Source organism: Vespula vulgaris, chromosome 21, assembly GCF_905475345.1.
Source record: "Vespula vulgaris chromosome 21, iyVesVulg1.1, whole genome shotgun sequence".
Taxonomy (NCBI): domain Eukaryota; kingdom Metazoa; phylum Arthropoda; class Insecta; order Hymenoptera; family Vespidae; genus Vespula; species Vespula vulgaris.
This window is the reverse complement of record NC_066606.1, coordinates 3700564-3728272: the sequence shown is the minus strand read 5'-3', so window position 1 is coordinate 3728272 and position 27709 is coordinate 3700564. Positions and strand designations below refer to the sequence as shown.

The following is a 27709-nucleotide window of genomic DNA, read 5'->3' as shown; positions in this document are numbered from 1 at the left end:
TAACTTACTTACCTTAATTCCTTCAGTATTCTATCTCGTAAAAAAGCTAAGATCGCATATATTGTTATATATGAGTGTTATGTACTTGCAGAAGTTATATATGTATTTACACGGTGATTAGATGACCGATAAACAAACATTGGCCGATATTTGGTTTACGCTGCGCAATGGGTATCTGCGCATATCTATACTACGAAGTATATTCTCTATAGATAAATTCTATGCTACGTTTATATTCGATTTCTACTAACTTAGAATTTTTCGACGAATAGGTCAAGGAAAGCGCGTCGCAGCACGAATTACGTTTAAATTATCAAAACACGTTTAAAAATGACGGAACAAAGTGATAGAAGTCAATTACCACCTGGTTGGGAGTGTAGATATGATTCTCGTAGTGGACGTCCGTACGTAAATTATAATTGGAAGTAATATAATGTAATTTTAACAACATTTGTATCTGTAAAAATTTTATTTGTACAGTGCAAATAATTTCTCTTCTCTCATTCTTTCGTTTATGTATGATCTTTAATTGTGTTGTTATATATTATATATTATTTTAAATATAAATTTTTGTTGAATATTTATAAAATTTATTTTATTAAAGATAATTATTATATTAGATAATATATATATATATATATATATATATATATATATATAAATTTTGCTAAAGTACATAGATTATTAGATATTAATGAACATCTTCTTTCAGATATTTCATAGACCATTTTAACCGAACAACAACATGGGAAGATCCAAGGATACGATATTGGCAATACTCTCAATACGTACAGACACAAAATTCCATAGCATTAAGTTCTGCCACAACCATTACTTCTCAAGACATACCTATGCAGGTCAGTTAAAAAATATTTTATTATATTTTCATTTCAAATATAAAGATCAATAATTGGTTTAAACTAATCAATCCATTGCAGTTTGCTAATTATAAAAGTTTTTACTTATCTATAAATTAATTGGAATAAAAATCCAAACATACCAAATATTTCTTTAAGTTATTTGAAGTTAAAATGTAGAATAGATAATTATATTATTTTTTTAATACTTTTTAGAAAAGTAATAGTTTAAAACTTTATAAAACTTCTTTTTATTATCTATGTATACTGTTTATATTATTTTTTGTTTCTGTATAAAATTTATAGTTATTTAAAAAAATTTTATTCATCTTGTATAAAATTATATAATTTTAATGAAATGATGTAAAGGTTTCTTATACATGATATAAAGTATGTATATTTTTACAATATACACATGCTGCATTTGGATTAAATATAAAATATACTGTATATATTCAAGACTGGAGGAATTGGTGGTGGTGGACATTTAGTTTATACAGGAGCTCATAGAGCTCCTCAAATTTATCCAACACCATCGCCTTTTCATAATCCTCAACTTGCATTTTTGCCACCTAGTTTACAGGTAGGTAATGTTAATTAAATTAATGCATATATCTTTTTTTAAAATTAAAATAGATTATATTTTATAATATTTAATTTTGATAATTTTATATATATATATATATGTATTTTATATAGGACTTAAAAACTCCAATATCTATGAAATCAATGAGTGCCATGACAAATCGGTTTGGTGAAATTACTTTGGGATCACCAACACCAGTGAGAAATATGGAAACTACTTTAACACAAGATTCTGATTCTGAATTGCAAGTTGCAAAAATCAATGCAATGTTTCCTACAGTTTCTGATACTCACATACGACTGCTATTAAAAAAGTAAGTGTTTTACTGAATTTGAAAAGCTAATTCTCATTAACTATATTTAATTCTTTTATGTATCATTTAAACTAACAAATATTTACTGTTTTATTATTTCTCTCATCACATTTGTATTTATTTTTATGATGCTATAATTAATTATCATTTTGTACATGGTTTCTTTTTCTTCACTTTTTTTCATATAGCTCTGTATTAAATTTAGCGCTAAGTTCCTAGCCGATGCTTTCAGATACCATAACAGAGCAGCTTTGGTTGTGAGTGCTCTCCAAGTGGAAAAGAATCCTCTTTGCGCTCCAGGACCGTGTACACCTATGGGAGTACACTCAAAATATGCAATACCAAGATGGAGGCTACCAGCTCATGCTATACATGCAGCTTTAACATTGAGTCCACCTCGTGGGGTTCGGCCAGCCCCTAACTCCCCAAAAATGAAACTTAGGTTTATCCCATACTTATAGTTTCAGTCTCACCCACTCTGGATGCTAGATGTTGATATCGTATCTTGTTATGATTAATAAGAAGTATACCAGATCTGGAACAAAGTAATACTCTTTCCTTGCTTCTTTGTAAATTTCTGGTATATTTCATTTGTGTACACAATTTGATCATTGCGATGTAGCAATAGCATGTATCAATTATTTCCCTGCTACAAAATACTACTACGTTTCGAACTTCCGCAATTATCGAAAAATTGCATATGTCGAATCTGGTAAATTTTTTAATTTATATAAATTTTACAAGTATTTTTTGTGTCACGCACGGTAGAAAAATTGATATTTGGTAGCATTTAAAAAATAATGATATTTAAACATAATTATGTCTCTATTTGTATCTGTGGTCTTTATAGAATGACAATGTATCCTGTCTGATTTACTTATTTTAGTTAAGATTTCATTATTTGGAATTTTTTTTACTTTTCAGTTTCTTCCTGGTTTACAGTACCATAGACGTTGGGTAGTATAAACATTACACAAATCATAGATAGGTTAGTTTCTGTTATCATCTATATACCTTTTGTTTAACATTTAGTGGCACGAAGTAATGTTTAAAATGTTGTGTAAATGTCAATTATTGTAAACATCTGTGTAAGAACAAATGATCCAAAAAATTATCTATATGTAAACTCTCAATTTAAGTCTATCAATAACTCAACTGTGTATGTAATTTTAAAAATTTCATTTGTTCTAATACAGCATAATTATATATGCATGTATATTATGCTTAAAAACCATCTCATAGCTTAAATAGCTTAAACTACTATTATTTAATAAAATAATTAGTTAATCACATTTACAGATTTAAATATTTAAGAAAAGATTTTTGTTCAATATTACTGCTTGATGCAAAAATATGTAATCATTTATATTTCTCAACCAAATATGCATATCATATAACATATTTTTAATACACATTATCTTTATTTTACTTTTGAAGATAGCACGTATAAGTTTTATATTCAAAAAGAGAAAAATCAATAAGACCTTATAGAGGTAGATTTTATCTATTTATGTATTGATATAATATGTTGAAGTATAAGTTGAACACATTTTTGTGTTTTAGATCATATATGAACTATTATCAACATTCGAAACTTCTCTTAATTTATATATTGAAAATTTGTGTACAGGTACCTGAAAAATGTATTTCCTAAAGTTGATGAAACAATGTTACTTGATATATTGGAACAAAGTGAAAATAATGTTCAAAAAGCTTCTGAAAAATTAATTGATCTAGGCTATGAAAAACGAAATCTTACTGCTCCTAATAAATCCTTGAATAAGAAGAAAGATAAAGATCAAGTAAGTGATAAGTTTTATCAGGTAATGAAATATTTAGTGTGAATCTCTAATACATTTCTTTTTAATCATAGGGTCAGAATGAACGAACTGCTCCAACTCCACCTCCTCGTATGAAAAGTTTGGAGGAAAAAAATAAAAGTATATTATTCAAAAAATATATATATTCTTCTCTTAATATATAATAAATATATGTATAAAATAATTTCAGTGAAGGCACGCTTGACGGAAAAATATAAATCTGTACCAGAGAGAGTAATAGTGCTTGCTATGGACAGCGTAGATTATGACGAAGAAAGAGCAATACACATATTAGATATTATGGTTGCAGAAGAAGCTACAAGGCCACTTTGTACTTCCAGTAGTCAAAGGTAATTCATATTCACTGCGCTCATTAATGCATTTATTATATGTATGGATAAATATATACATATATATAGATATAGATTAGATATAGATATAGATATAGATACAGATATAGATATAGATATAGATATTGATATAAATATATGTTTATATTTTAATTGTCTTAACAGCAGTCGAAGCGATGAGCGAAAGGGAAGTCCGCCTGTAACAGAAGCTATAAAACTAACAGCATCACCAATTAAAAAAGTAGTTAAAGAAATTGATCCTGAGAAATCCAAGAGATCTAAAAATAAAATAGAAATACCAAAGTACGATATTTGTGTATCATACTTTTATAACAATTAGATTAAAGATTTACAGATATTATTATCTATATTACTAAATATCTTAAATTAAATAATTATACAATAACTTATAAAATATTGATATTTTAGAGTTTCTCGTGGAACTAGTACCACTGAAGATAACGAACATAAATCTCCATATTTGTTAAAACCTACTGGTCCAAATCCTGAATTATCAAAAGGAGCTAATAACGATTTATTATTGTAAGCTGTAGTAAAAATTAATGTTATGTTTATAATGTCATATAAGTTAATGTTGTATAATATTAATATATATAATGTTATATTTTGTTAATTAACAATTATATTAAATCATTTCAGACCAGACTATGCACCATGGTCAGGACCAGATCCCAATTTATTATCAAAAGAACAATTTCCAAAGTCAGTAGCAATGGGACATGATGCATCTTTAGTATCAGGAGGTTGTCTTGCTAAGGGTCCTAATGCAGAATTACGAAAAGGTCCGTTAAGAGGATTAGCAGAAGGTTCTATATATTCTCAAAGGAATTTAGCTAATACAGAAAGCCGTGGTAAATGAAATATATGTGGATGTTTCTTTTTAAGTTTTTTTGCACTTGCAAATTGACTTGAAATAATTTATTCTCCAAAAATGACTATAAATAATAGTTCTCTTATGCTTTTCTTTCGCAATTTATTATTAATGTGCAAGTCTTAAACCTTCATATTTCTGTTTTTAACATCTTTTAACAAATGATTATGCCTATATTTATTTCTCATCAGATATACACAGCTATCCCTCCATCTATTATGATAATATCATATAGCATACTAATGTTCACTACATTAGTAATAATAAGTATACTTATAGAAATTTGAAAATGTCTAATATAACTGATTGATTAATATTAGATATATTCTCAAATATTTTTGTAAAATGTAAATCTTTTTTTTTCTTGTCTCATTTGCATATATTCTTTTATTATTTAAATTAAACATGAAAATACATATTTATTGATATAAATAATACGTTTTATTGTTATTAGTCATATATTTCTATTCTATTGGAAAAATATATTTTAGTATTGTTTCCATTGTATAAAAAGTTGAAACATATTTGGTCTTTATATAACAAAGAAACCAATAACATTAACAATATTTCTATAACTAGAATACAGATATGCGAAAATATAAAACAATAATAGTCACAATATCTGCTTACATTCAATATATTCGTATTATTAAAGGAGTAGAAGGATTTAAGAATGTATTATCCTTAGTGATTCAAAAATATCACATCACTTCTACATTAACATATCCTAACAAATCTAATAATATAAAAATATATATATGTGATATATATATATATATCCAGAAAACTTTGTTTCATGTTATATTTTTATTGTTAAACAATGATTTACGAAATTATTTGTGGTATAATGATAAAATATTTATTTATAAATATGAAATAATTTATTATAATTGTAATTATGTAAAGATAGTATTGTCTATCATTCTTGTTTCTTTAAATGTTTATGTACTATACCAAATGCGTAAATGGTTCAGATTATCTAGAAATATAACTAGCTTCGCATTCATTTAAACTAATATCAATAGATATAAAAACAAACTAGATTAAGATATTTAATAAATAAGAAAGCCAAAATATTCAGTATTAAGTATTTCAATTAAATATAAGAGTACGTTTAAATTGAATAATCTAGTGAATAATTCAAATGGACATTAATTTTTTATGATACAAACATTCCATGATATAAAAAATAATAAATATAATTCCGCATATCTGCAATATAAATTCCAATTTATTAACATATAATATAAATCATAATTGAGATATATGATTTATAACGAAAAATTAAAAAAAAGAAAAGAATGTCAAGTATAAAACTTATAAGTGCTGTAATTAAGTTAATAGATAGAGGTATTTTCATAGCTTCATTCAATAATCCTGCCTTTAAAAAGATTTAATATGCGAGTTCAGAATCAATAACAGATGGGCTGTGGTTGATACATCAGTTGAGAGCTATTTTTATAGCTTTTTAACTTTTGAAAAATTATGGTGGATAAATAATATATTTTGACTATATTTTAAGTAATACTGAATGCAGAAGATTAATGCAAATAGAACAAATGGGCTCTCTAGTTCTACTAAAAAAAATTATATATTTTAATGTTAAGCACATCTATACTTTTTGAGATATTATATTATATAACATTTTGGTGAATGTATATCAATGTGTATAAGACAGCAAATAATGTGAATATATATTACTAAAATTAACAGAAAATATCTTCTATTTAGTAAGAAAAGTTTCATTTGAATATTTGGAAAGGAATACTTTATTGCATGAATTCATTATTTGCTATAGTAGGTTGTTTAGATTAGATTATAGTAAATTTAGTATTTTAAACTATGTGTATCTCTCTCTTTCTGTTTCTCTCTCTCTCTCTCTTATTATCTTTACATTAATTATTTAGAACATATTTTATGCATTTACATAATTTTAATCAAAAATAATATTATTTTTTTCATAATTAATACCTGAATAAATAATTAAATTACTTATCATGTATTTTTCTACTTATAAGTGTGATATTTCTAACAGACTACAGATCTAATCGAATATATGAAAGTAATAAAATGAATTTTTGTATTTTCATTAAAATCTCTAATTTGAATATATTCTTCATATTTCATAATGTTTAATATAATTTTACTTTTATAAGGATAGAAAAATGAATATGCCTGTATCACATTCCTAATAGATTTTTCAAATATTTAAATAATCAACATTTATAGATAAAAAAATAGTAAACTTTTAGCTAACAATAATGGTATGTGTTAAATATTGCAAGTGATAAAACAAAATTGTATTTCGTTGTATCTATACATATCTGTGCAATAAAACAATTGAACTTGTTTATTATCTCTAATAAATTTAGTCAAAACTGTAATTGTTCCAGTTGTACATGTTCTATTAAAATGTATCTTTTTATATCATAATCTTAAAACAATATAAAAAGTATTATCTACATTTATAATTTATAATTATAGAAAATGAAAAAGAATTAAATTATAAGAATGTAAAACACAATACTCTATACAGAACTCTATGCTACATGTCCTTAATTATAACATTTGAATACATAAAGATTATATTCTATTGGCAAATATCAGTATTAATGATAATATACAAGAATTTTATACATGTATTAATGTATGATTTTATGACTAATAAATTTTCTTATAAAATTTAGACTTCATCTTCATTTAAAAGCATGTTAGGTATCCCATCATTAATAGGAAATTTTCTACCTGATTCTGGACACAGTAAATCTCCATTTATAACTTCTACTTCTAATAGCACATGGTGTACCTTTTTTAAAAAGTCTTCATTTTTCTCATAATCTTCTATTAAGTTTTGAGGAAGTTCACCAACATGTCCAATCTATAAAAAAATCTTTTAACTAAAAATATGAACATTGTATATGAAAATGCACATATCAAATTAAATATTTTAAAAATTTACACTTTCTGCAGCTTTCCACAAGGTTGTCCAGTCCAATTTTGGTATGATCCTTGCTATAAATTCTGAATTGAAGTCTACTTCCGATACTTTGATATCTTTTGCCTGTAAAATTATTAAGAATGCTTTATTATAATATCGTAAATAATTTTTAATAATAAATAAAAATCAGTTTTTAGAGTAAAATTTACAAGTGCATGAAGTGTTAACCTTAACATTTCAAAATTGATTGTCTTTAACCTTTCAAATATGGTTTCTTTATGAAATAAACTTACGATGATCCCTAAAGGATAACCTACAGTAACGCCTTTTAAGCATTTCGAAGTTAACATATTATGTGTTAACAGTTTCATTTTTCTTTTAAATTAAAAATCGTTGTAATTACAGTATACAAATATTCGTTCAGAACTAACAATACAATGCGCGCGCAAGCGTTCCAGCGCGGAATGTTGGAAGCGTAAGCATCGTATGTCACCTATATATTTTCATGTTTCTTTTAATTTACTTTCTTTACATTTTATATTTTATGTATAATATTCTGAATAAGTAATGAAGTCCACTTCTTTACAAAAAATTTTTATTTTTATTTTTATAAGAATGAATACAATAGTAAATAAATATAAATAAAACAATCAATGAAAATTGATAAAAGGTAATATTAAATCTTTATTAAGTGTGAAAATTCAAAAGACAACATCAAAGACCGCCATGAATTTTTGTCCGAATCACGTGATTGTTTCTATTGTAGGAGTTAACTCTCGTTATGAGAGGTTAGTTCATCAAGAAAAACGTTGATCTTAATAATAAACATAATGCAAATAAAGAAAGATCGATGCGCGAAATATCTTGTTTTTTTTATATTAAATAAGGTTGCTGTCGTAATGACAGAATAATAGACCATTTAATGAACCCTTAAAAACATGACATGTCGAAACATATGGGTGGTACGAACAGTGCTGCAAAGTGGAAGACTTTGAACAAACTAACGGAGGCCACATCATCTGGCCTTGATAAAAATGCGTGATCAACTGTCATTAGCACTTTTTTATCTTTCTTATTATTCTGCTTGTGATATAGGTTCCTTAATCAGATTTTGATGAATTTTCAAATTTTTCGGGATATAACCAAAAACCTTTATGATCTACGTGTGCAAAAGTTGATCATCGGTGCTTCCTCTCCTTTTTCTTTACTTGTTTCATATATTAATACAAATATGTTACATTATCTTCCATTAGTGACATCTTTAAATTCACTGAACAATGGCTTATGTGTATAAAAATTATACAACAAAGAACCATTAAAAAAATCCTGAGCAAAGATTCGTATAGTAATATTTTGTTGAAATTGTGTTAATAATAATAAAATTTTGTTGGATGAAGTGGATCGATTAAAGTACTTTTGAAAAATGTTATGCTTAACCATAGATATGACATCTTGACAAATAAAAAGGAACATATTTTTTTTATGAAGAATGGCTCGTGATTCTCTTTTATTTGGATTGCTGATGTTCGGATGTAGCATAAATGCAGTAATGGCTACATCCGATGATGATCAACTAGATTATATGAGTAAAGAAGAACGTGAAGCATTGAAGTATGTATAATAAACCTTCAACTATTATTTATTATTTTTAATAACTTTATATTATTTTTAGGGATGAAGCAAGGGATATGTTTTATCATGCTTATAATGCGTATATGGTAAATAATGTTATATTTAATTATAATTTTCTAACAATTAGATGACATTTAATCATTTTTTGGAAAAATTATAGGAAAATGCCTATCCTGCAGATGAATTAATGCCATTAAGCTGTAAGGGGCGATATAGAGGATCAGAGCCAAATAGGGGTGATATTGATTCTACATTAGGAAAGTAAGAATGTATATTTAAATATATATTATATTTTACATTTTTTAGATAAAAGAATATTACTTTTTATCTATAGTAAAAAATGGTAACATACAATAGTTTTTTTTTAATAAATTTTTTGGTTTATTAACTTTTTTTATATATGCTTGCAGTTTTTCCCTCACCTTAGTGGATACCTTAGATACACTTGTGGTAAGAATCACTATTAATATAAGAATAATTTAAAAATATTGAATACGCTCACATTAAGGTACTAATGTTATAGGTGTTAGGTGATTTGGAAGAATTTGAAAATGCAGTAAAGCTTGTTGCTAGAGATGTCAGCTTCGATACAGATGTAATAGTGTCTCTATTTGAAACTAATATCAGAATGCTTGGGTAATTAAGTTTAAATTAAGTTTTAAATCAGGTTTATTTTACCTACTCGCATATAGTTAATATTATTTTAATAACAATATTTTAATGTATTCTTAATAGAGGTCTTTTAAGTGGTCACATATTAGCTGAATATTTGCAACAAAGAGCTGACATAATGCCATGGTATAGAGGCCAATTACTAGATCTAGCTAAAGATTTAGGATACAGATTCTTACCTGCATTCAATACATCTACTGGAATACCTTATGGCAGAGTAATATACCTTTCTATTTGATTACTTAATGTTGTTCTATAAAAGTTATTTCTATATGTGAACGTATAACAATATATAATCTTTTTATTTAGATTAATTTAAAATATGGTATGAAGGGAGTTCCCACGGAAGTATCAAGAGAGACATGTACTGCTTGTGCAGGTAGCATGATATTAGAAATGGCTGCCTTATCAAGATTAACTGGAGAATCAATTTTTGAGGTATAGTTTTTCTGACATTATTAAAATAGCTTACAGTAATTAATTTTCTATATATATTTTATACAGGAAAAAGCACAAAAAGCAATGGACGTATTATGGAAAATGCGTCATAGAGGAACTGATTTAATGGGTTCGGTATTGAATGTAAATTCGGGTGACTGGGTACGTAGAGATTCTGGTGTAGGAGCAGGTATAGACTCCTACTATGAGTACTGTCTAAAGGCTTATATTTTATTAGGTATAAACTTTATATCCTTTTACCAATATTTTTATTAATATCAGCCATAAGTAAGAATTTACTATTATATAGGGGATGAAAAATACTTGGGACGTTTTAATAAACACTATCAAGCTATCATGAAATATGTGAGTCAAGGTCCAATGTTATTAGATGTACATATGCATAGACCAAATACGAATTCAAAAAATTTCATGGATGCTTTATTAGCTTTTTGGCCTGGTTTACAAGTACGTATAGAATCTTTATCAATTTTATATCACAATCTATTTTACATTGCTTTTTGCAGGTGTTAAAAGGAGACATTAAGCCTGCAGTGGAAACACACGAGATGCTTTATCAAGTTATGCAAAGACATAACTTTATACCAGAAGCTTTTACTACTGATTTTCAGGTACATAATACGATAATAAATATATCTGATTTATGACATATGTCTGTATAATTATTATATTTATAACATTGTAATGCGATTTATTTTCCACCCAATTCAATTAGGTACATTGGGGACATCATCCATTGAGACCAGAATTTTTAGAATCAACATATTTTCTATACCGTGCAACAGGCGATCATTACTATTTGGGAGTTGGACGTAAAGTACTCAAGAGTCTCCAAACATACGCTAGAGTATCGTGTGGTTATGCTGCTGTATCGGATGTTAGGACTAATAAACATGCCGATACTATGGACAGTTTCGTGTTATCCGAAACATTGAAATACCTATATCTGTTATTTGTGGAACCATCTGACTTAGTCTTAGATCTGGATGAATTTATTTTTACAACTGAAGGTCATTTACTACCACTGACATTAGCTTCAATAAGAACAAATGTTTCTTTTGTAAGTTTTTAACAAAACTTATAAATATGATCAGTAAATATTTTCCATTAATTCAATGTAGATTACTTGCATTTTTAAAATATCATTAGGACTTTGAACGAGATTCTGTTCAAGTAGATGAATTTGATCGGACATGTCCCAATAGTTTACATTTATTCCCAGCATCAGTTAGACAACCATTAAGAAACATGGTGGAAGATGTTTGTCCAAGACGTCCTATAAAAAGAAGATTAAGTGCATCCCAATTTCAAGTAAATTTATACTGTTTTTATATTGTATTATTATTTCAAAATAAATAAATTTAAATTTTTATTTCAGGCTAATAATTTGGAACATTTGAAAATGTTGAGTGAAATGGGTATAACAACTTTAACATTAGCAGATGGAAGAGTACAGCTATTGCATACGTTTTCTAATGTAATTTCTGTTTTATATAAGTTAAAATGATATTCATTTTGTAATAAAAATATTACTTTTTCAAGGCAAAAACTCCACAAGATTCTGAAGAAGGATTATTATTTATGCAAGAAATGGTTGAGCTTAGTATAACTCAGTCGCAACAAACGGAAACTAAGCCACAAGCAGTTACATTTATAAAACCTAAAACTTATCCGCCACAAAAAGTTACACTTTTAGCTGGACCAGCACATTTTGGTCCTGAATTACATAGTTTTAATAAAGTTACTGGGAAAGTTGTATTCACATATCCTCTTGCAGCTTGTACAGATCTTCTTAATACAGACAAATTGATAAATAAAATAGTGATCATGAATCGTGGCGATTGTATGTTCATGGAAAAGGTAAGATTTTTATAATTATCTGAGTAATAAAAAAATAAGTGTCAGTTTATATATGTATTAAATAAATTCACACAGGCTCGAAGAATTCAAAAAGCTGGTGCTATAGCAGGAATAGTATTAGACAATGTAGCTGGTACCAGTGCAGCAACATCTCCAATATTCGCTATGTCTGGTGATGAGAAAGAAGTAGATGATGTGACAATACCTGTTGTGTTCCTTTTTAATGTAGAAGCTGTTGAATTGATTAAATCTATTAGTGCAAGTGGAGGTGAACTTACCGTTACCATTGGTAAGAACGTTTATTTAAAAGAATATAAATATTAAAACATTATATATATATATAATTATAAATATTTATTCAAATCGGTAGGAAACTTTTTTTCAAAGGATGAAGTTCAGCTAAAAGCACCTACTGACTTATCAATGTTTGAGCAATTAAAAGGTTCTTTAAAATCTCTATTCACTCAGCAAATAACATCACAGGTTTGTCTTGATATCATATAATCACTCGCGGATTTAGCCTTTAAAGGACCTAAATCGATGCAAATTTTTAGTCCCATTAAAACAAATCAATTGCAATATATTTTCAAATCAATGTAAAATATATATTTTTTCGTTTTAACTGTTCATACAAATGATAAAGTGAGAAATATCTACATTAGATTATAGTAACAAATATAGAAAGAAAAATTATATACTGATCATCAGATATTCAATTAAATTTATTATATAATATAAATTCATATAGACGACCGTCTCCACTGTCTGTGCCGCTAATTCATATACTGTCTAAATCCGCTATTGCATACAATTTCTCAGCATTATATTTGTTTTATATCATATAAATAAAATAAAAAGAAATTTTATTTTTATTTTAACAGAGTACTGTAAATAATGATTTACATGAAGATATAATTTCTAATTCTGAAAATGAGCAACAGGACACTATTGAGTTTCATCATTTTTCTGCACAAATTATTAAAGATTCGCTTGGAGGAGAGATAAGGATTACAGTTAAACCAAATGTACCACTTATTCACATAGTAAATTCAGAAACAACAACTTCGCTAGAGAAACAATGGCAACAATTAAAAGAAGTATTTTTAAATCAAATATACATTGGATCTGATCAAAGAACTGGATTATATATTAGGACTTTCTTATTGACAAGTTATTATAACTGGATAATGACAGAGCAAGGTGTGGATAAAAATGTATTCAATGCAGCAAGTTTGAAACAAAAAGTTTTATGGTTTTTAAAAGAATTAACTGAAGTTGAACCAAATCCATCGATTGGTCAACTTATGGATTCTAATAAACAAAAAATATTAAAACAACATTTACTTACAAAAATGGATCTTACTGTCTTATATTTGAAAGAAATTTCAACAAAACTCAAAGAAATAAGATCCACAATGCCAAGTTTAACACCATTTATAAAGATCTCAAGATTTGATATACGACAAATTAATGAATACATTGTTTTACGACATTTACTAAAAGAAATATTTGATGGAGATGATAAAATCATTAAACAACATTTAGATCTTTTAGATCATGTTGGTAAAATTGTGAAAAATATATATCAAGAAATATTAATGGATGATTGGCAAAAAAATGTAGAAAAATTTGATGGGAATAAAGATCCTGAATTTTTAAAACTGCAACGTGCGTATGTTGCATTAATACAAGAGGTAGATTTCACAAATGATAACAATGAAAGTAATCCTGAAATTAATACAAAAGATCTATTTAAATTGTTGGATGAAAATAAAGATTATGATAAAAAGTATGAAAGTTTTGAAAATTTTATATGGACAGAGATAGAGAAAGTTAACAAAAATACTGAACAAAATACTTTACAAGAGTATGAAGATGAATCTAATATTTCTAATTATATAGAGATTAAAAATAATGAAAATGAAATTATTACTACTGAATCAGACAAAATGTCGATACAATCTGATGTTTTAAAACAAAGCAAAAATGAGAGTATGAAAAATAAAATTGAAAATATAGAAGAAAAAGAATTAGTATCTTTAGACATAACACAACAAAACAATGTAGATACTATAGATAAGACAGCTCAAAATAAAGAAAGTTCAACAGAAACTTCATATAAAAAAGCTTCATTTAATGATGGTAATCTTTTATTTCCTATTTCTAAAGGTACGATGAAGTCTTATGTAACAGAATCTGTATCACAAGATGAAATTCAAAAAATATTACAAGAGATTCATGAAGGAATTGGTAATAAAATTAAAAATAGTAATAATAAAAATAAATTAACCAATAAACAAAACACCAAAAAAAAAAGTAACAATAATGTCATATCTACAGATCTATTAGAAGAATTTAAAAAACCTATATGGGCATCCGATGAAGAAAAATCGAAATTTTTTACAGAATTTCATCAAAAGGCAAGATTGTCTAATACAAAATATAACCTAAAAGAAGAAAGTGATTTAAAATATAAGGAAGATCATACTATCAATTTTAAAAGTAGGAAAAATGATAATAACAAATATAAGATAAAACATATCGATGATGAATTATAATAATGATTTTCCATATTTAGGCAAATTATAATTATTGTAACAGAGAAAATCAACTTCTACTTGCAACAAAGCTTATTGATAATGCACCTAATATTTTTGCAAACAATTTAGGTGCAATGAGTTTCAAAGTTTTTATATTTACCAAATGTATTATATATAATTATATATAATTATATAATAAAAAAAACTCAGTGAACAAGTTACAATTCAGTGATACTCTGGATTTACAAAAACTTTCAAATTATAAAAAAACTGGTGCTTAGAATGAATGTATAATGTATTGTGAAATGAAAGCATGAGGGGAGGAAAAAGATATATTGTTGAGATGCATGTTTATACGCGTTTTATTAGAGAATATAGCGTATATACATAGGAAATTAGACTAATGTGATTGTGAGAAGGATATGAAGTAAAGGCTCTAACGGATGTACATTTTATATATTATATAATTAGAGCATAGTTTTCGTGCACTTTATAGTACATGAATATTGTATTTTCTATTACTCCTGAAAATATTAATGTTTGTTATTGCCCTAACATCAGTACTTTCTACTTTAAATATGTGCCATGTTTTCCAATACTAATTATGATATGGAAATAAGAGAATATTTCGTAAATTGACAATCTAATGAATATTATAACTTTTTATATCTTTCCATTTATTATATTTTCGCTAAAAATACTAAATTTAAAAGTCTAATTATTAAATATTATTATTTAATGTTAAAAACAAAGATTTAAGAATTCTAATAGTATCTTTCATTTGTATGTGTTTTACGACATTAGAGTATTTGTGTTACCTATTATCAAATTACATTGTGAGCCAGAAAAAATGATATTTGATGTAAAAACAAAACATGTGATCACATGAATTTGCATAAATTAATTAATTTCATATATATTAAAAGTAAAAGTATTACTTTCAAAATATGTTCTAAATTTGAAAATCACTTATCAAAGTTATAAAAATTCAATTAATTGTATAATATATGGCAATGTAAAAATTATAATTTAATTGTAATAATTATGTGTTTTAAATGTACATAAGTGTGTATAGTAAATTGTATGTAGTATATAATATAAAGAAGCATACCATCTCAAGGTTAATTAAAGAATAGCTGATTATAAAAATATTCATAAAATGATAATATAGATTTGTTCGACTGCATTTATATGATTTCTTTATTGATAAAATTTATGTAAAACAATGCAGTATAAAAAGCACAGCTTTTTGGCAGTTTTATTTTTGTTTTATAAAAAATGCACAAAATTTTTACATCAATTTTAATTTCATATAATTCATATGTGTATATTGAATATACACACACATACACACCATGGATGAATTCCACAAAAAATGTAAATAATGAAAGTTTCACTTTAGTATCATATATTTGTGTTCTAATAGTAAAGTGACACAATGCATGTAAAATGCCAAGACATTTTTACACATATATTTTATTGTACATAAAGTAAATAGAACATTATATTGTATAATCTAATACTTTGTGTATGTTGATTACCTGTACTTAAATTTGTGTGTTCTTTTAAGTGAAATCATAAGAAAAACTATATGCATTGTGAAATTTCATATATTAAATGAATATGTAAATATAAATTGAATAAATTTAATGTTTTAAGACAGTACTAAAAACTGTCTGTATTTAGAAGTTAAACTTTTATAATTTTATTGAAATAAAAAAATATTCATTTTGTAAAGAAATATATCAACGTCTAGTCACGTTTAATATAATACTATAAAATATAGTAATGAGAGAGAGATTTTTCTAATTGCTATATTCATATTATCATTTGAGATTTCGTACTTCAATAATACACAATTAAATATACCATATTCAAAAAATTAAAACTCAATAATCTTTATTTGATTTATTTATAGTACAATCTATAAATGAATATAACTATTAGCTAAATTTATTATAAATTGAATCTTAAGATCTTTAGTTTCGTGATTAATCATTTATAAGAATATATTTATAATACACTTGGATTATTTTGAAAAAACTAGAGATTTGTGATAGGGGGCTATAGCATCAACAAATGTTCAGATTTAAAAGTTTTTTAAAGAACTTTTTACTAGGATAGAGATGGTTAGTGTTGTTTGAATTTTAAACGTGCTACGTGTAGTTTACGTTAATATGATAATATTATTAAATAAAAGAGCAGATAGAGAAATAATGAGCACAAAGAAGACGAACATAAATACATGCAATATGTAAAATAGATATGCCGTATCAAATGAAAAATATCAGGAAACAATCATTTTGGTGAATAGAAGAGATAGAGAAGTTAAAAAATATATGTATTACCAGTAGAAGGAAGATACAGAGATGTAAAAATTCAGAGCAAAGCTATTCTAATAAAAGCATATAGAAAGTGAAGAAAAATTTTAGAGTGACATAAAGATTGGCAAAAATAATTGTTGGGAAAAGGCATACAAGGAGATGGATAGTAATTTTTGCAATCAGCCATATAAAATAATAAGATAGCTTGGAATACTACAGTATGATATTCAAAATATAGAAAAAGAAAAGTTCATTGAGATTGCAAATGAACTCCTTCCACAGAAAAAAAGAACCATCTGGATAGAAGATAATAAGAATTTTGAGGAGAATGAACTGTGCACAGCAAATATAGAGATCTGCAAGATACGCAAAGTGATAAAGTATGATGGTATCCCTGATGAAACTTTAAAAGCTATGATAGGAAAATACCCAGAAGTATTATATGTAATGTACAATATTTTTTGGCATTGTAGAACTTTTCTGGATACTTGGAAGAAACAACTTCTAGTTTTGATTCCTACAGATCCTTTGGAAGCATTTTCTTACAAATTCCTATATATAGCTGTTGTACATTTCTGTGGAAAATTTATCCTTGGTAGATTAATGTCTCTAACCAAAAACAGTAGTGTACTTTCCTAAATACAATGTAATTATAAGGAAGGAAGATCATCAATGAATGCTTTGAGAATTGTTACAAATACAATAAAGCAGATCTACGAAAGGCCAACCAAAGAAATAATACGTGTTATATTTGTTATACTAGACATAAAAAATTCTTTTGATTCAAATGAATTAAAGAATATTATAGATAATGTGAAAAACATGAATGAATTAACTAACCATATAATCAAAAGACCAGAGATTTATTTTAGTAATAGAAAATGCCTGATACGAACTAAAGAAGAGAAAGATTTTTTAATCAGAATATAATTAAAAATGTTCCACATAATTTTATTAAAGGATTAGACATATAGAATACAATGTTTGATGGATTCTTTGGAAATGCGATAGCAGCAACTACAATATGCTTTATGGACGATATAAAGGATTTTAGATAAAACTATAATAGAATTAGAAAATAAAATAAATGATAAGACTATCATAATTTAAAGTAAGTCAGAATTTATATTTACTCAGAGAATAATCAATGCCTTTATATATTTCATTCAGAAATACTATCATCATTGTTATACTTTTCTGGTCTTTTTTTTTCAGCAAGTAAACTTCAGACAAATTGATATAGTTTTAAGTAGTATTTAATAAAAGATATATATCTTATTTGCATATTTTCAACAAATCTTTCAACAAAGTAAAAAGGAGATATTATTTTTATATCGTTCTGTTTATATATGTAATATATAAATGTATATGCACATATATTCCACAACAAAAAAATGGTATAACCCAAAAATTCAATGTTTTCATTATTTGAATATAACAAATATACTCTTGATATTTATACATTTCTATTATAAAATACACTATTAAAAACAAAAAGATAAAAAAAAATCCTTTTGTTTATATAAATAAAAATATATAAAAAAAACAAATGATAAAATGATGGCATATATATAAATGATTTAAGTACGCAAAATAATATAATAAAATATATAATATAATTTTTAATATTTTGTGTATTCTTTCTTGTTTGCTAAAATAGCCAACATACATTTTAGGATTGACTTAAATAATTTTTTAATATATGTTGGTTGTATTTTTGTTCATTTTTATTCAATATGCATTTTTCAAATCTGCAAAATATTGAAATTGTGTTCTATTTTCATAAACATTTCTTGCAAGTTCTGCCTAATAATTTTTAATTATGTTAAGATTCTGTGATCTTATTGCGCGCTTTAGAACAACTATCTCTTTTGCTCAAATATATTATTTTATATGAATATATTTTGCCATATGTATGCCTGCACTGTTTTATAGAAATATAATTCATCGGAAATTGTTTATCCAAATTTACTTAATTATTCATTTAGTAAATTTATGTAACTTTCTATTCATAGTTTTGTTTATAAATTTTATTTCAATTGCTCCTTTTATTCAATTCTGATTCAAATCATTACCCCTTTGTCACCTGTGTTCTCTTTCCGCAAGTCATGAAAATAGTGTGAAAAACCATCTGGCTCTTTTAAATTAAATCATTTCTCATGACTAAAAATAACATTACGCCATTTTTCTTCAATGTACATATGGTTTATGTGAATTTAAAATTTTAACCACCATTCTTTTTCAATTTCATTCAAATCAAGTGAGGACATTCTTTTATTATTCGTTGCACAATACGAATATTTGTATGTACCTCAGCTGCTTTGTCGATTTGTCATGCTGTTTCCGAAGAATTCGAAGTTTCTTTTAAAATCGTACATTTTCCGCGATTGCTTATTTTCAATTGACCAAAACTTCTTTTCACTATATGCTTTTAGATTTTTTAATAAATTATACACTACTTTCCTGCTGTGATGTATAACACGTGCAATTTTAAAAATGGAGTAGTTCTCTTTGTGTAGCACCAAAACAGTTTTTATTTGTACGTCGGATAAGAGTTTGTTACTACCTATGGTGAAATAAAAATAATGATCAATAAAAAACGACAATAAACATACACAATATTAAACGTACAATAATACAGTACACGAAATGAAAACCTGATGGTTTGATTTAATTTCAACCGCAAAAAAAAAATCTTGAGACTGTGTTATTATCTTGTCACATTAGTAACCGCTCTTGTTTACATTTTGATTCACTCTGAATCTTTAACGTCCATTTAATTTTACCAATAAAAGCAATTTTGGAACTTTATCGAGATATATATACGAGAAGATCAAGTTTCGTTACATTTAAGAAATAGCAATATTTAGGAGTACGCTATCTCTTTGTTGCAGTGTATTATATTATTATAATATTTTATATTAAAATTAAAGGAACTTGTTAAATGCTTTATAACATATTGGAAACCTTTCTTTTTCTTTTTTGCGAATCAGGAAATCAGAATAACACATCATACATTATTACATTCACTTATGCAATAATCGTATTTAAATATTTAATATTTAAATACTCTTAATATTTAAATATTATATACACACACACATATTATAAAGAGGGAGAGGGAGAGTTTGCATAAAATGTTAAAAAGTTATTAAATGTCTTAAAAATGTTTGCAGTTTTTACAAGTAACTAAATTTTAAGTACGTTAACAAATTGTTTTAATCGAATTCAAAAGAACTAATGCCGCTACAAAGTTAAATCCATAACATAGATGGAATAATTAAATAAAATGCATCAATATAAAAGATGGATTGTGTTTTCCGCAGTAAAAACATAAAATATACATTGGTCAATCACAATTTACTAAATAAGAAATAGAAAACGATTATCTAACATTTATTTCTTTATCTTTTAGAATCTGATATTTTTACCATAGAATACGCAATCATGTGAAAAAACATGTGGCGATTAATACAGCAACTGAAGATATATTTGACGGAAAAAGTAAAAAAGTGCATTACTATTTTTGAATATTTACACAAATATCTTTTTTTAATAAGTTAAGTAATAGAGAAATAAGGACTAAAACCGACTTTCCCTAAACAGCTAGAAACAAACTGAATGGAAGAAAGTTGTTTATAAAAAGAAATTGTATTCCACATATATTTTCTTGTGTACACTAACCATACACACACACAACCACGAAAGCTCTCATAATCTCGTTAACCGATTGGTCACGATTAAACAATGTACACTTACCAATCCGGTAGTACCAATGTTGAGAAATCAAAAACGAAACAGTCAAGGTTACCACCTAAATTACAGAATGAACTAAGCTATTGTCCATGGAAGTGTCTTTCTAAATTATACTTACATATATAGGCCCTGATTTTTACTTTAATTGCATTTATATTTTGAATCTTATGCAACAAGCAAATGATGAATTGAAACTTTTATTTTCTTTTATTTTTTTTCCAATTTAATATTACTTTGATAATTTGAATATAACTAGATCCATAGAATAAGTTTCTTGCTACATACGTACAATTTGACGTATTTTAAATTTGTCTAACCTTATTACAGAATGTTGACAAGCATTTGTATTTATTTGTAAAATGTCAAAACGTTGGAGCAATGACTATGTGGTTACGGAGCACCGTGACTTACAGGTATATGGAACATCACACAATTTATTTAAAAAAAATAAATACAATTAAATAATGAAACAAAGTTCTTATATCTATTATTGATTTTAGGCTAATACTATGGCCATAGATGCAACTGGCAATTATGTTTTACTAGCTGGGTATGTGTGTATATATATATATATATATATATATATATATATATATATATATATTTACGAATTTATTAACTTATTATTATGAAATTATTATAAAATTTCTATGTTCTATAGTCGTAGATATTTTGCCATAAAACAGTTGGATGAATGCAAGGAAACTTTACGAAAGTTTCAACGACAAAGTAAATATGAAGTAGGTTCTGCAGAATGGAATCCTACACCATTAAATTGTCATTTATGTGCAATATCAGTAAGACGTTATATTTGATGGATTTACCGTTACTAAATAATTGTATTTATTTTTTTAAAATAATATTTGTTCTTTTCAGAGTAATACTCGTATAGAAATATTAAGCCTTGCAGCAAGTAGTGGATATGAGCTACAAACTATTTATGGTCTTAAAGCACATACCCGTGTAGTTAATGATATAAATTGGCATCCAAAAGAACCTGACATTATAGCTTCTTGTAGTATTGATACTTTTATACATATTTGGGACATAAGAGATCAACGAAGACCTTGTTTATCTTTATCAGCAGTTGGTAAAGCAAAATAAATAATATATGTTTCTAGAGTGAAATATGTGAACTTTTGTATTTTATAAATATTTTTAATATAGCGGGATCTTCACAAGTACGTTGGAATGGTTTATCACCTTACACATTGGCTACTACTCATGATGGAGATATTAAAATATGGGATCAACGTAAAGGAAACAGTCCTGTTCAATATATAGCAGCTCATTTAACAAAGGTTGTTTTTAGTATTTCTATATACCAGTTTCTTCTATAATTAATAAAATCTTATAATACTTTAGATACATGGTTTGGATTGGTGTCCATTTAGTCAAACTCAATTAGCAACATCTAGTCAAGATTGTACAGTTAAAATTTTTGATATTGGCAATCCAAAAAAAGCAGAGAATATCTTAACAACAAATTCTCCTGTATGGAGAGCGAGATATACAGTAAGTAAACTTGAATATATAATTTTACATTCACGTTTTACTTTTGCATTTTTTGATGAGATAATATTTCATTTTATCTTTGGATGTTAAATCTACAGCATTAAATGAGCAAATTAAATATGTAAAATATCTTATCTAAAAATAGAAAAGGGTCATAATATAAGCATTTTATAATAATATATAAAATACATTTAATTTTATATTTAATATATTAAAGTGTTGATTTTCTAGCCTTTTGGAGAAGGATTAGTAACGATTGTAGTACCACAGTTAAGACGAGGAGAAAATAGCCTTTTATTATGGAATACATCAAATCTTAGCACACCTATATATACTTTCGTAGGACATACTGATGTTGTCTTAGAGTTCCAATGGCGACATAAAAAATTAGGTATTACTTAGTATTTTAAACAATGTTAATAATTAAGGAAATCTTTCTCCCTCTTTCAATTAATCTGTACACAGAGAACACTGACTATGAATTAATTACGTGGTCAAAGGATCAATGTTTAAGAATATTTAAAATTGATCCTTTTTTAAAAAAGGTAAGATAATTATAGAACATGCAGTAATGGAATATTCGTGAAGTGAACAAGAAATTTGTAACATAATGTTTTAGTTATGTGGACATGACAGTGACGATAACGCGTCTGTTTTTTCCCAATATGGAAAAGATAATGCATTAAGTAAGTTTAAATTAATTATATATTTTCAGTTCTGTTAAGATATCACAAAGTTTATGTAAACAATATTATAGGTTCTTTGCAATCAATTCAACAACTTCAAATAAATGATGCGCAGAATAACCAGGAAACGAATTATATAGAAACAAAAGTTGATGATTCTACATCGAGTACAGAATTAAGTACATTTTCTGAAAATACAAAGGATATATCATCACCTACACAACCCAAGACATTACAACAAGAATTTTCTTTAATAAACATGAACATACCAAATATAGAGGTAACATAGTTTAAAATGAATATAATAGAACTTATTATTGTCTTTATAATTATTTAACTATTTAGGTAAATACTATGGACGCAAGTGAACGAAGCTGTACTGTTACAGCATGTAACACTAATTATAACGTAATACTTAAAGTAAATTTTCCTAGAAACTATCCATACAATGCACAACCTACATTCCAATTTTGTCCTGGAACAAGCATTGATAATGCAACAATGGCAAAGTTATTGAAAGTTTTAAAACAAACTGCTCAACAACGCGTCAGAAAAAATCGGTCCTGTTTAGAACCATGTCTTAGACAATTGATTATAACGTTGGAACAAGTAAATAACTTATGGTGTTATTTTGTATTCTAATATTTTGACTATATTATTTTATATTCTTGATATTATTTATAGATATGTAAAAAAGATGAAAATGAAACCAATCATCTAGATTATTATATACAGGATAATGCAAATTTTTTAAATTCTTCTAATATGTGTACTAGTTATCAAGATGCATATATACCATTTCCTCGAACATCTGGTGCCAAATTTTGTTGTGTGGGTTTGTAGGCATGTTATAAACATTTAATAATATTCTGAGATCATTTATAATACTAATACTTTTCCAGGTATACTTGTATGTTTTGGTCGTTCTTCATATCCAAGAAGATCTTCAATAAAACCTGAAAGCATAACACCTAGAGCACTATCTGCTTTAGGAAGTGGAATCAATAATGGAGAACATTTTATGAACATGTATCCAAATACTTATGTGCCATCTAATGATGGTATATCGATCAGTTCTTTTTATTTTCAAGATCGTGTAAGTTAATATTTTTCACTACATTTTATAGTATTATATATTATTTTTAAATTAATATAACAATAAAATTGATATTAATAGAAAAACATAAGACGTAATTTACATGGTACAAATAGAATACATGATAGACCATGTTGTAAAAATTATCGTTCATTGGTTACAATTTACGAAGCTTCGTCTCTATTTTTTGTTAGTAAAGAACTTGCAGAAAAATATATGTGAGTATAATAAAAACTGTAACATTTTATGACATTTATGAAAAATGTAACATATTTATTAACATTAATTATTAAATGGTATTATTATAATATATAATAATAATCATTATGTCGTAATTATCATAATATTCTTTCATATATTACTTATCAATGACTTAGTTCAAATTTATTTTTTGTTGTAGTATTAATATTACAGACATTCCAGCTATGTGTCAGTATAATGCAAATGTTGCTGCTACATTGGAAAGAACTGATTTAGTACAAGCTTGGTGTTTAGCTGCACTTGTTATATCACAATCTTCTTCCAATATAGGACAAAACTTATTTCAAACATCAGATAATGATCTTGCTCCATGGGCTTTACATCCATTTGGACAAAATTTAATTCATTCTTTGTAAGTATTATATTGTAACAAATGTATTTGTAATATTTACAAAAAAATATATTCTACTCATGTTTGTTCTTCAGAATTCAGCATTATGCTAATCAATCTGACATACAAATGGCTGGTATGTTGAGCTGTGCATTTAGTTATCGATCTGAAAATGTAGATGCTACACAAACACGAATAGTTAGTAAATCTGTTAATGTCAGTGTAAGTGACTTCACTGTCTATAAAAACAATAACATAGTATTACTTTAAGATATTTTTCTAATGATTGTGTATACGCACAAGTGATACGGCAATCATATATTTGATGAAATAGTAATAATTATTTATCTGATGAATAGTAATTATTATTCTGACAAATCACAGTTAAAGGCAGAATTTCGAATTAAATCTGACACTTCTACGTCATTCTATAAATAAATTGCTAAATTATATGTTATATTTGCAATAATGTATAATGAAATTGTATGAATGCGATTCAAAATTTCCTTTTTTCCTTTATTGTATAATGACTAAGGATTCTAAGAACCATATGTAATTATAAAAGGTTTTTCTCCATTATGTACTATTAATATATTACTAGGTTTAATATTTCATCCTTCTTTACTTTGATGTATATGTACAGATGTGCTCGCACTATGAGTAGTCTAAGAACTGATACAATATTATCTTTGTTATAGAGGCTTTCTGCGAACACTTCCAATAGTGGTGATTGAAGGTAAAGTATTTCTTTTAAATATTGTTTTAAAGTGTTTGTTTCAAATATATTGGTTCTTAGATTGCTTTATCATAAAGATACTGGTCTTTAACTCTTATCAATACTATTGAAGTAGAAGTGTCAAAAAAAAAAAAGAAAAAAAAAATTGAGTTTACTTCTTTTAAGTGTTTACATAACATTTTAAATTCAAATATCAATCAATATTTTATATGCATATGCATTAATTTCATGTATACATAGCAAATATGTATTGAATGTATTAAGAATACAGATAGAGAATTGTATTCTTAATAAACAGCGATATATAGTTAGTAATTATTGATTATTTTTTATTATAAAGTTTTTACATAACACAATTCGATATAAAATATTTTGCTACAACATAAGTAATATATTAATGAAAGATATGTTTTAGCCTGGCGGTTCTCCATATCATACAATTCATCTAGCAGATACAACATTAGAAGGATGTAATTTTCCAAATTTAAAACCACATAGGTCCAATTCATGGTCTGAATCTCTAGATGATTTAAAAATTGTCCAAGATACATTTGGAGATTCTGTTAAAAATATTAAGTAAGTATAAAGAATTTAAACTTTATAAGAATTGTTATAAAATTTAAAGTACAATAAATACTGTAATCTCTATAAGCAGAGTACTTGATGAAAAATATACAGCACTTTATAATGGATACAAAAAAGCGTATGCGGAGGTACTACATAGATGGCAATTGTTAGATGCAAGAGCACAAGTGCTGAAGCATGTAAGCATAATGCCAGTTGATATACATAAAGGTGTTGAATTCCAAAGTGAATGTCAAATCTGTGGTAAAGTTTGCAGAGGCCCTCAATGCTTAAACTGTAAACGATTAACATTTCAATGTGTAGTCTGTCATATTTCAGTTAGAGGTTTGTGTATGATTCCTATAATATAATAAAAAATTATTTTAATTATTTTATATTAATACAATAATTTTTAGGACCAAGTAACTTTTGCATTCTTTGTGGTCATGGTGGACATACTCAACATTTAGCAGCCTGGTTTGTTAATGAAACAGTTTGCCCAGCAGGCTGTGGGTGTTGTTGTTTGCAAGAAAGTTCTATACTATTAAAAATGTAAATAATATGAAGAAACAAAATTGTATATATCAATGACAAATAATAGTTATTATGATAAAATAATATTTTTTAAGAAAAAAGAGAAATTTATTAACTATCTGTTACAAAGAGTTGTGCAAATTTATTAATATAAACATAATCTATTTGTAACCTTATTTCTTGAATTATATAATGACAGATTTAATAGATCACTAATATTTACTGTTTTCTTTATATTGTCATTACTTTTAATATTTCATTCTTCATTAACAAGATTTTCTTGATTCTTTTCAACAAAAGATGTATTAAGAAATAATTTTTCCAACTCTTGTAATTCGACTGAAAAAAAGAACTTAATAAATGTTTATATATAATATTAACATTGTATAATACATTATTAAAAAGGATATGTTATACTTTCATCGCGAATTGCTTTTTCTCGTGCAAGTTCTGCTTCTCTTATAGGTCGTAATCTTTCTTCTTCTTCGCGTAATGCACTTTCCAAAATATGATATTTTTTCTGATTTTTAAATCCACAAACCACTCCAACAATTAAAAATGTCCATCTAACAAACTAAAACTTATATAAAATTTGAATGAACAAAATTTTGTATATTACCTTTATTAGTGGATTTACTTCATACGGAAGATAAATAACTTTTTTTTTAACCATAATAGACAACTAAATAAATAATAAATATATTCAATTTATCAACGAAATAACTATTTTGTCCTTTGTATGTTGTGAATTAGGTTACAAATTATTTGTTTATTTTCTTGTTTGGATTTATGGTGTACATAAACTAATCCAATAATATAAAAGAACTAATCCAATAATTTATAACGCGTGCGTGGTAATTTGTTAATATAATATTGATAAAATAAATTTGAAAACTAACTATTTGTTTTTATAGATAGTTATTTTATAACGTTACTTCTAAAGATTTAATTTATAAAAAAATAGAAACACACATATGTGTACGTATG

General features: G+C 26.0%; 4 protein-coding genes across 9 annotated transcripts; 3 read left to right on the top strand and 1 right to left on the bottom strand.

Annotated features, from left to right (window-relative positions):
* The first annotated feature begins 195 nt into the window (after positions 1-195).
* Positions 196-6816, top strand: LOC127071308 (uncharacterized). 3 transcript variants are annotated; one of them, XM_051010422.1, is made up of 11 exons: positions 196-404; positions 713-857; positions 1318-1440; positions 1557-1756; positions 1989-2198; positions 3387-3558; positions 3630-3696; positions 3767-3926; positions 4092-4229; positions 4356-4469; positions 4587-6816. In XM_051010422.1, exons 1-11 carry the CDS (start codon positions 331-333, stop codon positions 4804-4806), a joined length of 1623 nt encoding a protein of 540 aa, XP_050866379.1. In that variant the 5' UTR covers positions 196-330; the 3' UTR covers positions 4807-6816. The 3 variants fall into 3 exon arrangements, with proteins under 3 accessions (XP_050866379.1, XP_050866381.1, XP_050866382.1); XM_051010424.1 differs by lacking the exon at positions 1318-1440; XM_051010425.1 differs by lacking the exon at positions 1989-2198 and having other exon boundaries at positions 197-404.
* Positions 6817-7096: 280 nt separating this feature from the next.
* On the bottom strand, positions 7097-8289 carry LOC127071322 (multifunctional methyltransferase subunit TRM112-like protein). Its single transcript, XM_051010445.1, has 3 exons — positions 8050-8289; positions 7778-7879; positions 7097-7696 (listed from the first exon to the last, which is right to left on the bottom strand). Exons 1-3 carry the CDS (start codon positions 8125-8127, stop codon positions 7502-7504), a joined length of 375 nt encoding a protein of 124 aa, XP_050866402.1. The 5' UTR covers positions 8128-8289; the 3' UTR covers positions 7097-7501.
* A 179-nt stretch (positions 8290-8468) lies between these two features.
* Positions 8469-16439, top strand: LOC127071302 (ER degradation-enhancing alpha-mannosidase-like protein 3). 2 transcript variants are annotated; one of them, XM_051010410.1, is made up of 18 exons: positions 8469-9367; positions 9429-9474; positions 9549-9649; positions 9799-9838; positions 9912-10024; positions 10124-10277; positions 10370-10498; positions 10565-10736; positions 10809-10966; positions 11026-11130; positions 11235-11579; positions 11669-11830; positions 11898-11996; positions 12062-12379; positions 12455-12668; positions 12750-12862; positions 13261-14629; positions 14720-16439. In XM_051010410.1, the coding sequence occupies exons 1-18, from the start codon at positions 9246-9248 to the stop codon at positions 14935-14937; spliced, it is 3978 nt and encodes a 1325-aa protein (XP_050866367.1). In that variant the 5' UTR covers positions 8469-9245; the 3' UTR covers positions 14938-16439. The 2 variants fall into 2 exon arrangements, with proteins under 2 accessions (XP_050866367.1, XP_050866366.1); XM_051010409.1 differs by having other exon boundaries at positions 8470-9367; positions 13261-16439.
* Positions 16440-20671: 4232 nt separating this feature from the next.
* Positions 20672-26806, top strand: LOC127071304 (GATOR complex protein WDR59). 3 transcript variants are annotated; one of them, XM_051010412.1, is made up of 19 exons: positions 20673-21412; positions 21500-21549; positions 21661-21796; positions 21876-22089; positions 22167-22300; positions 22365-22514; positions 22746-22905; positions 22980-23059; positions 23134-23200; positions 23272-23480; positions 23546-23809; positions 23885-24035; positions 24103-24296; positions 24378-24514; positions 24697-24909; positions 24984-25110; positions 26040-26200; positions 26277-26533; positions 26605-26806. In XM_051010412.1, the coding sequence occupies exons 1-19, from the start codon at positions 21359-21361 to the stop codon at positions 26742-26744; spliced, it is 2898 nt and encodes a 965-aa protein (XP_050866369.1). In that variant the 5' UTR covers positions 20673-21358; the 3' UTR covers positions 26745-26806. The 3 variants fall into 3 exon arrangements, with proteins under 3 accessions (XP_050866372.1, XP_050866369.1, XP_050866370.1); XM_051010413.1 differs by having other exon boundaries at positions 20674-21412; positions 26280-26533; XM_051010415.1 differs by lacking the exons at positions 26277-26533; positions 26605-26806 and adding an exon at positions 25587-25624 and having other exon boundaries at positions 20672-21412; positions 26040-26186.
* Positions 26807-27709: the final 903 nt, after the last annotated feature.

Excerpts from the sequence above, each read along its gene's own strand:
- LOC127071322 (XM_051010445.1), bottom strand. The coding sequence starts at position 8,127 with ATGAAACTGTTAACACATAATATGTTAACTTCGAAATGCTTAAAAGGC. Across the intron at positions 7,880-8,049 it reads GTTATCCTTTAGGGATCATC|GCAAAAGATATCAAAGTATC; the intron begins GTAAGTTTATTT and ends ATAATTTTACAG. Across the intron at positions 7,697-7,777 it reads TGTGGAAAGCTGCAGAAAGT|ATTGGACATGTTGGTGAACT; the intron begins GTAAATTTTTAA and ends ATTTTTTTATAG.
- LOC127071308 (XM_051010422.1), top strand. The coding sequence starts at position 331 with ATGACGGAACAAAGTGATAGAAGTCAATTACCACCTGGTTGGGAGTGT. Across the intron at positions 1,441-1,556 it reads TTTTGCCACCTAGTTTACAG|GACTTAAAAACTCCAATATC; the intron begins GTAGGTAATGTT and ends TATTTTATATAG. Across the intron at positions 3,559-3,629 it reads AGAAGAAAGATAAAGATCAA|GGTCAGAATGAACGAACTGC; the intron begins GTAAGTGATAAG and ends TTTTAATCATAG.
- LOC127071302 (XM_051010409.1), top strand. The coding sequence starts at position 9,246 with ATGGCTCGTGATTCTCTTTTATTTGGATTGCTGATGTTCGGATGTAGC. Across the intron at positions 9,475-9,548 it reads ATGCTTATAATGCGTATATG|GAAAATGCCTATCCTGCAGA; the intron begins GTAAATAATGTT and ends GAAAAATTATAG. Across the intron at positions 11,997-12,061 it reads TATTGCATACGTTTTCTAAT|GCAAAAACTCCACAAGATTC; the intron begins GTAATTTCTGTT and ends TACTTTTTCAAG.
- LOC127071304 (XM_051010412.1), top strand. The coding sequence starts at position 21,359 with ATGTCAAAACGTTGGAGCAATGACTATGTGGTTACGGAGCACCGTGAC. Across the intron at positions 22,515-22,745 it reads TATGGAGAGCGAGATATACA|CCTTTTGGAGAAGGATTAGT; the intron begins GTAAGTAAACTT and ends TTGATTTTCTAG. Across the intron at positions 23,481-23,545 it reads TGAACATACCAAATATAGAG|GTAAATACTATGGACGCAAG; the intron begins GTAACATAGTTT and ends TTAACTATTTAG.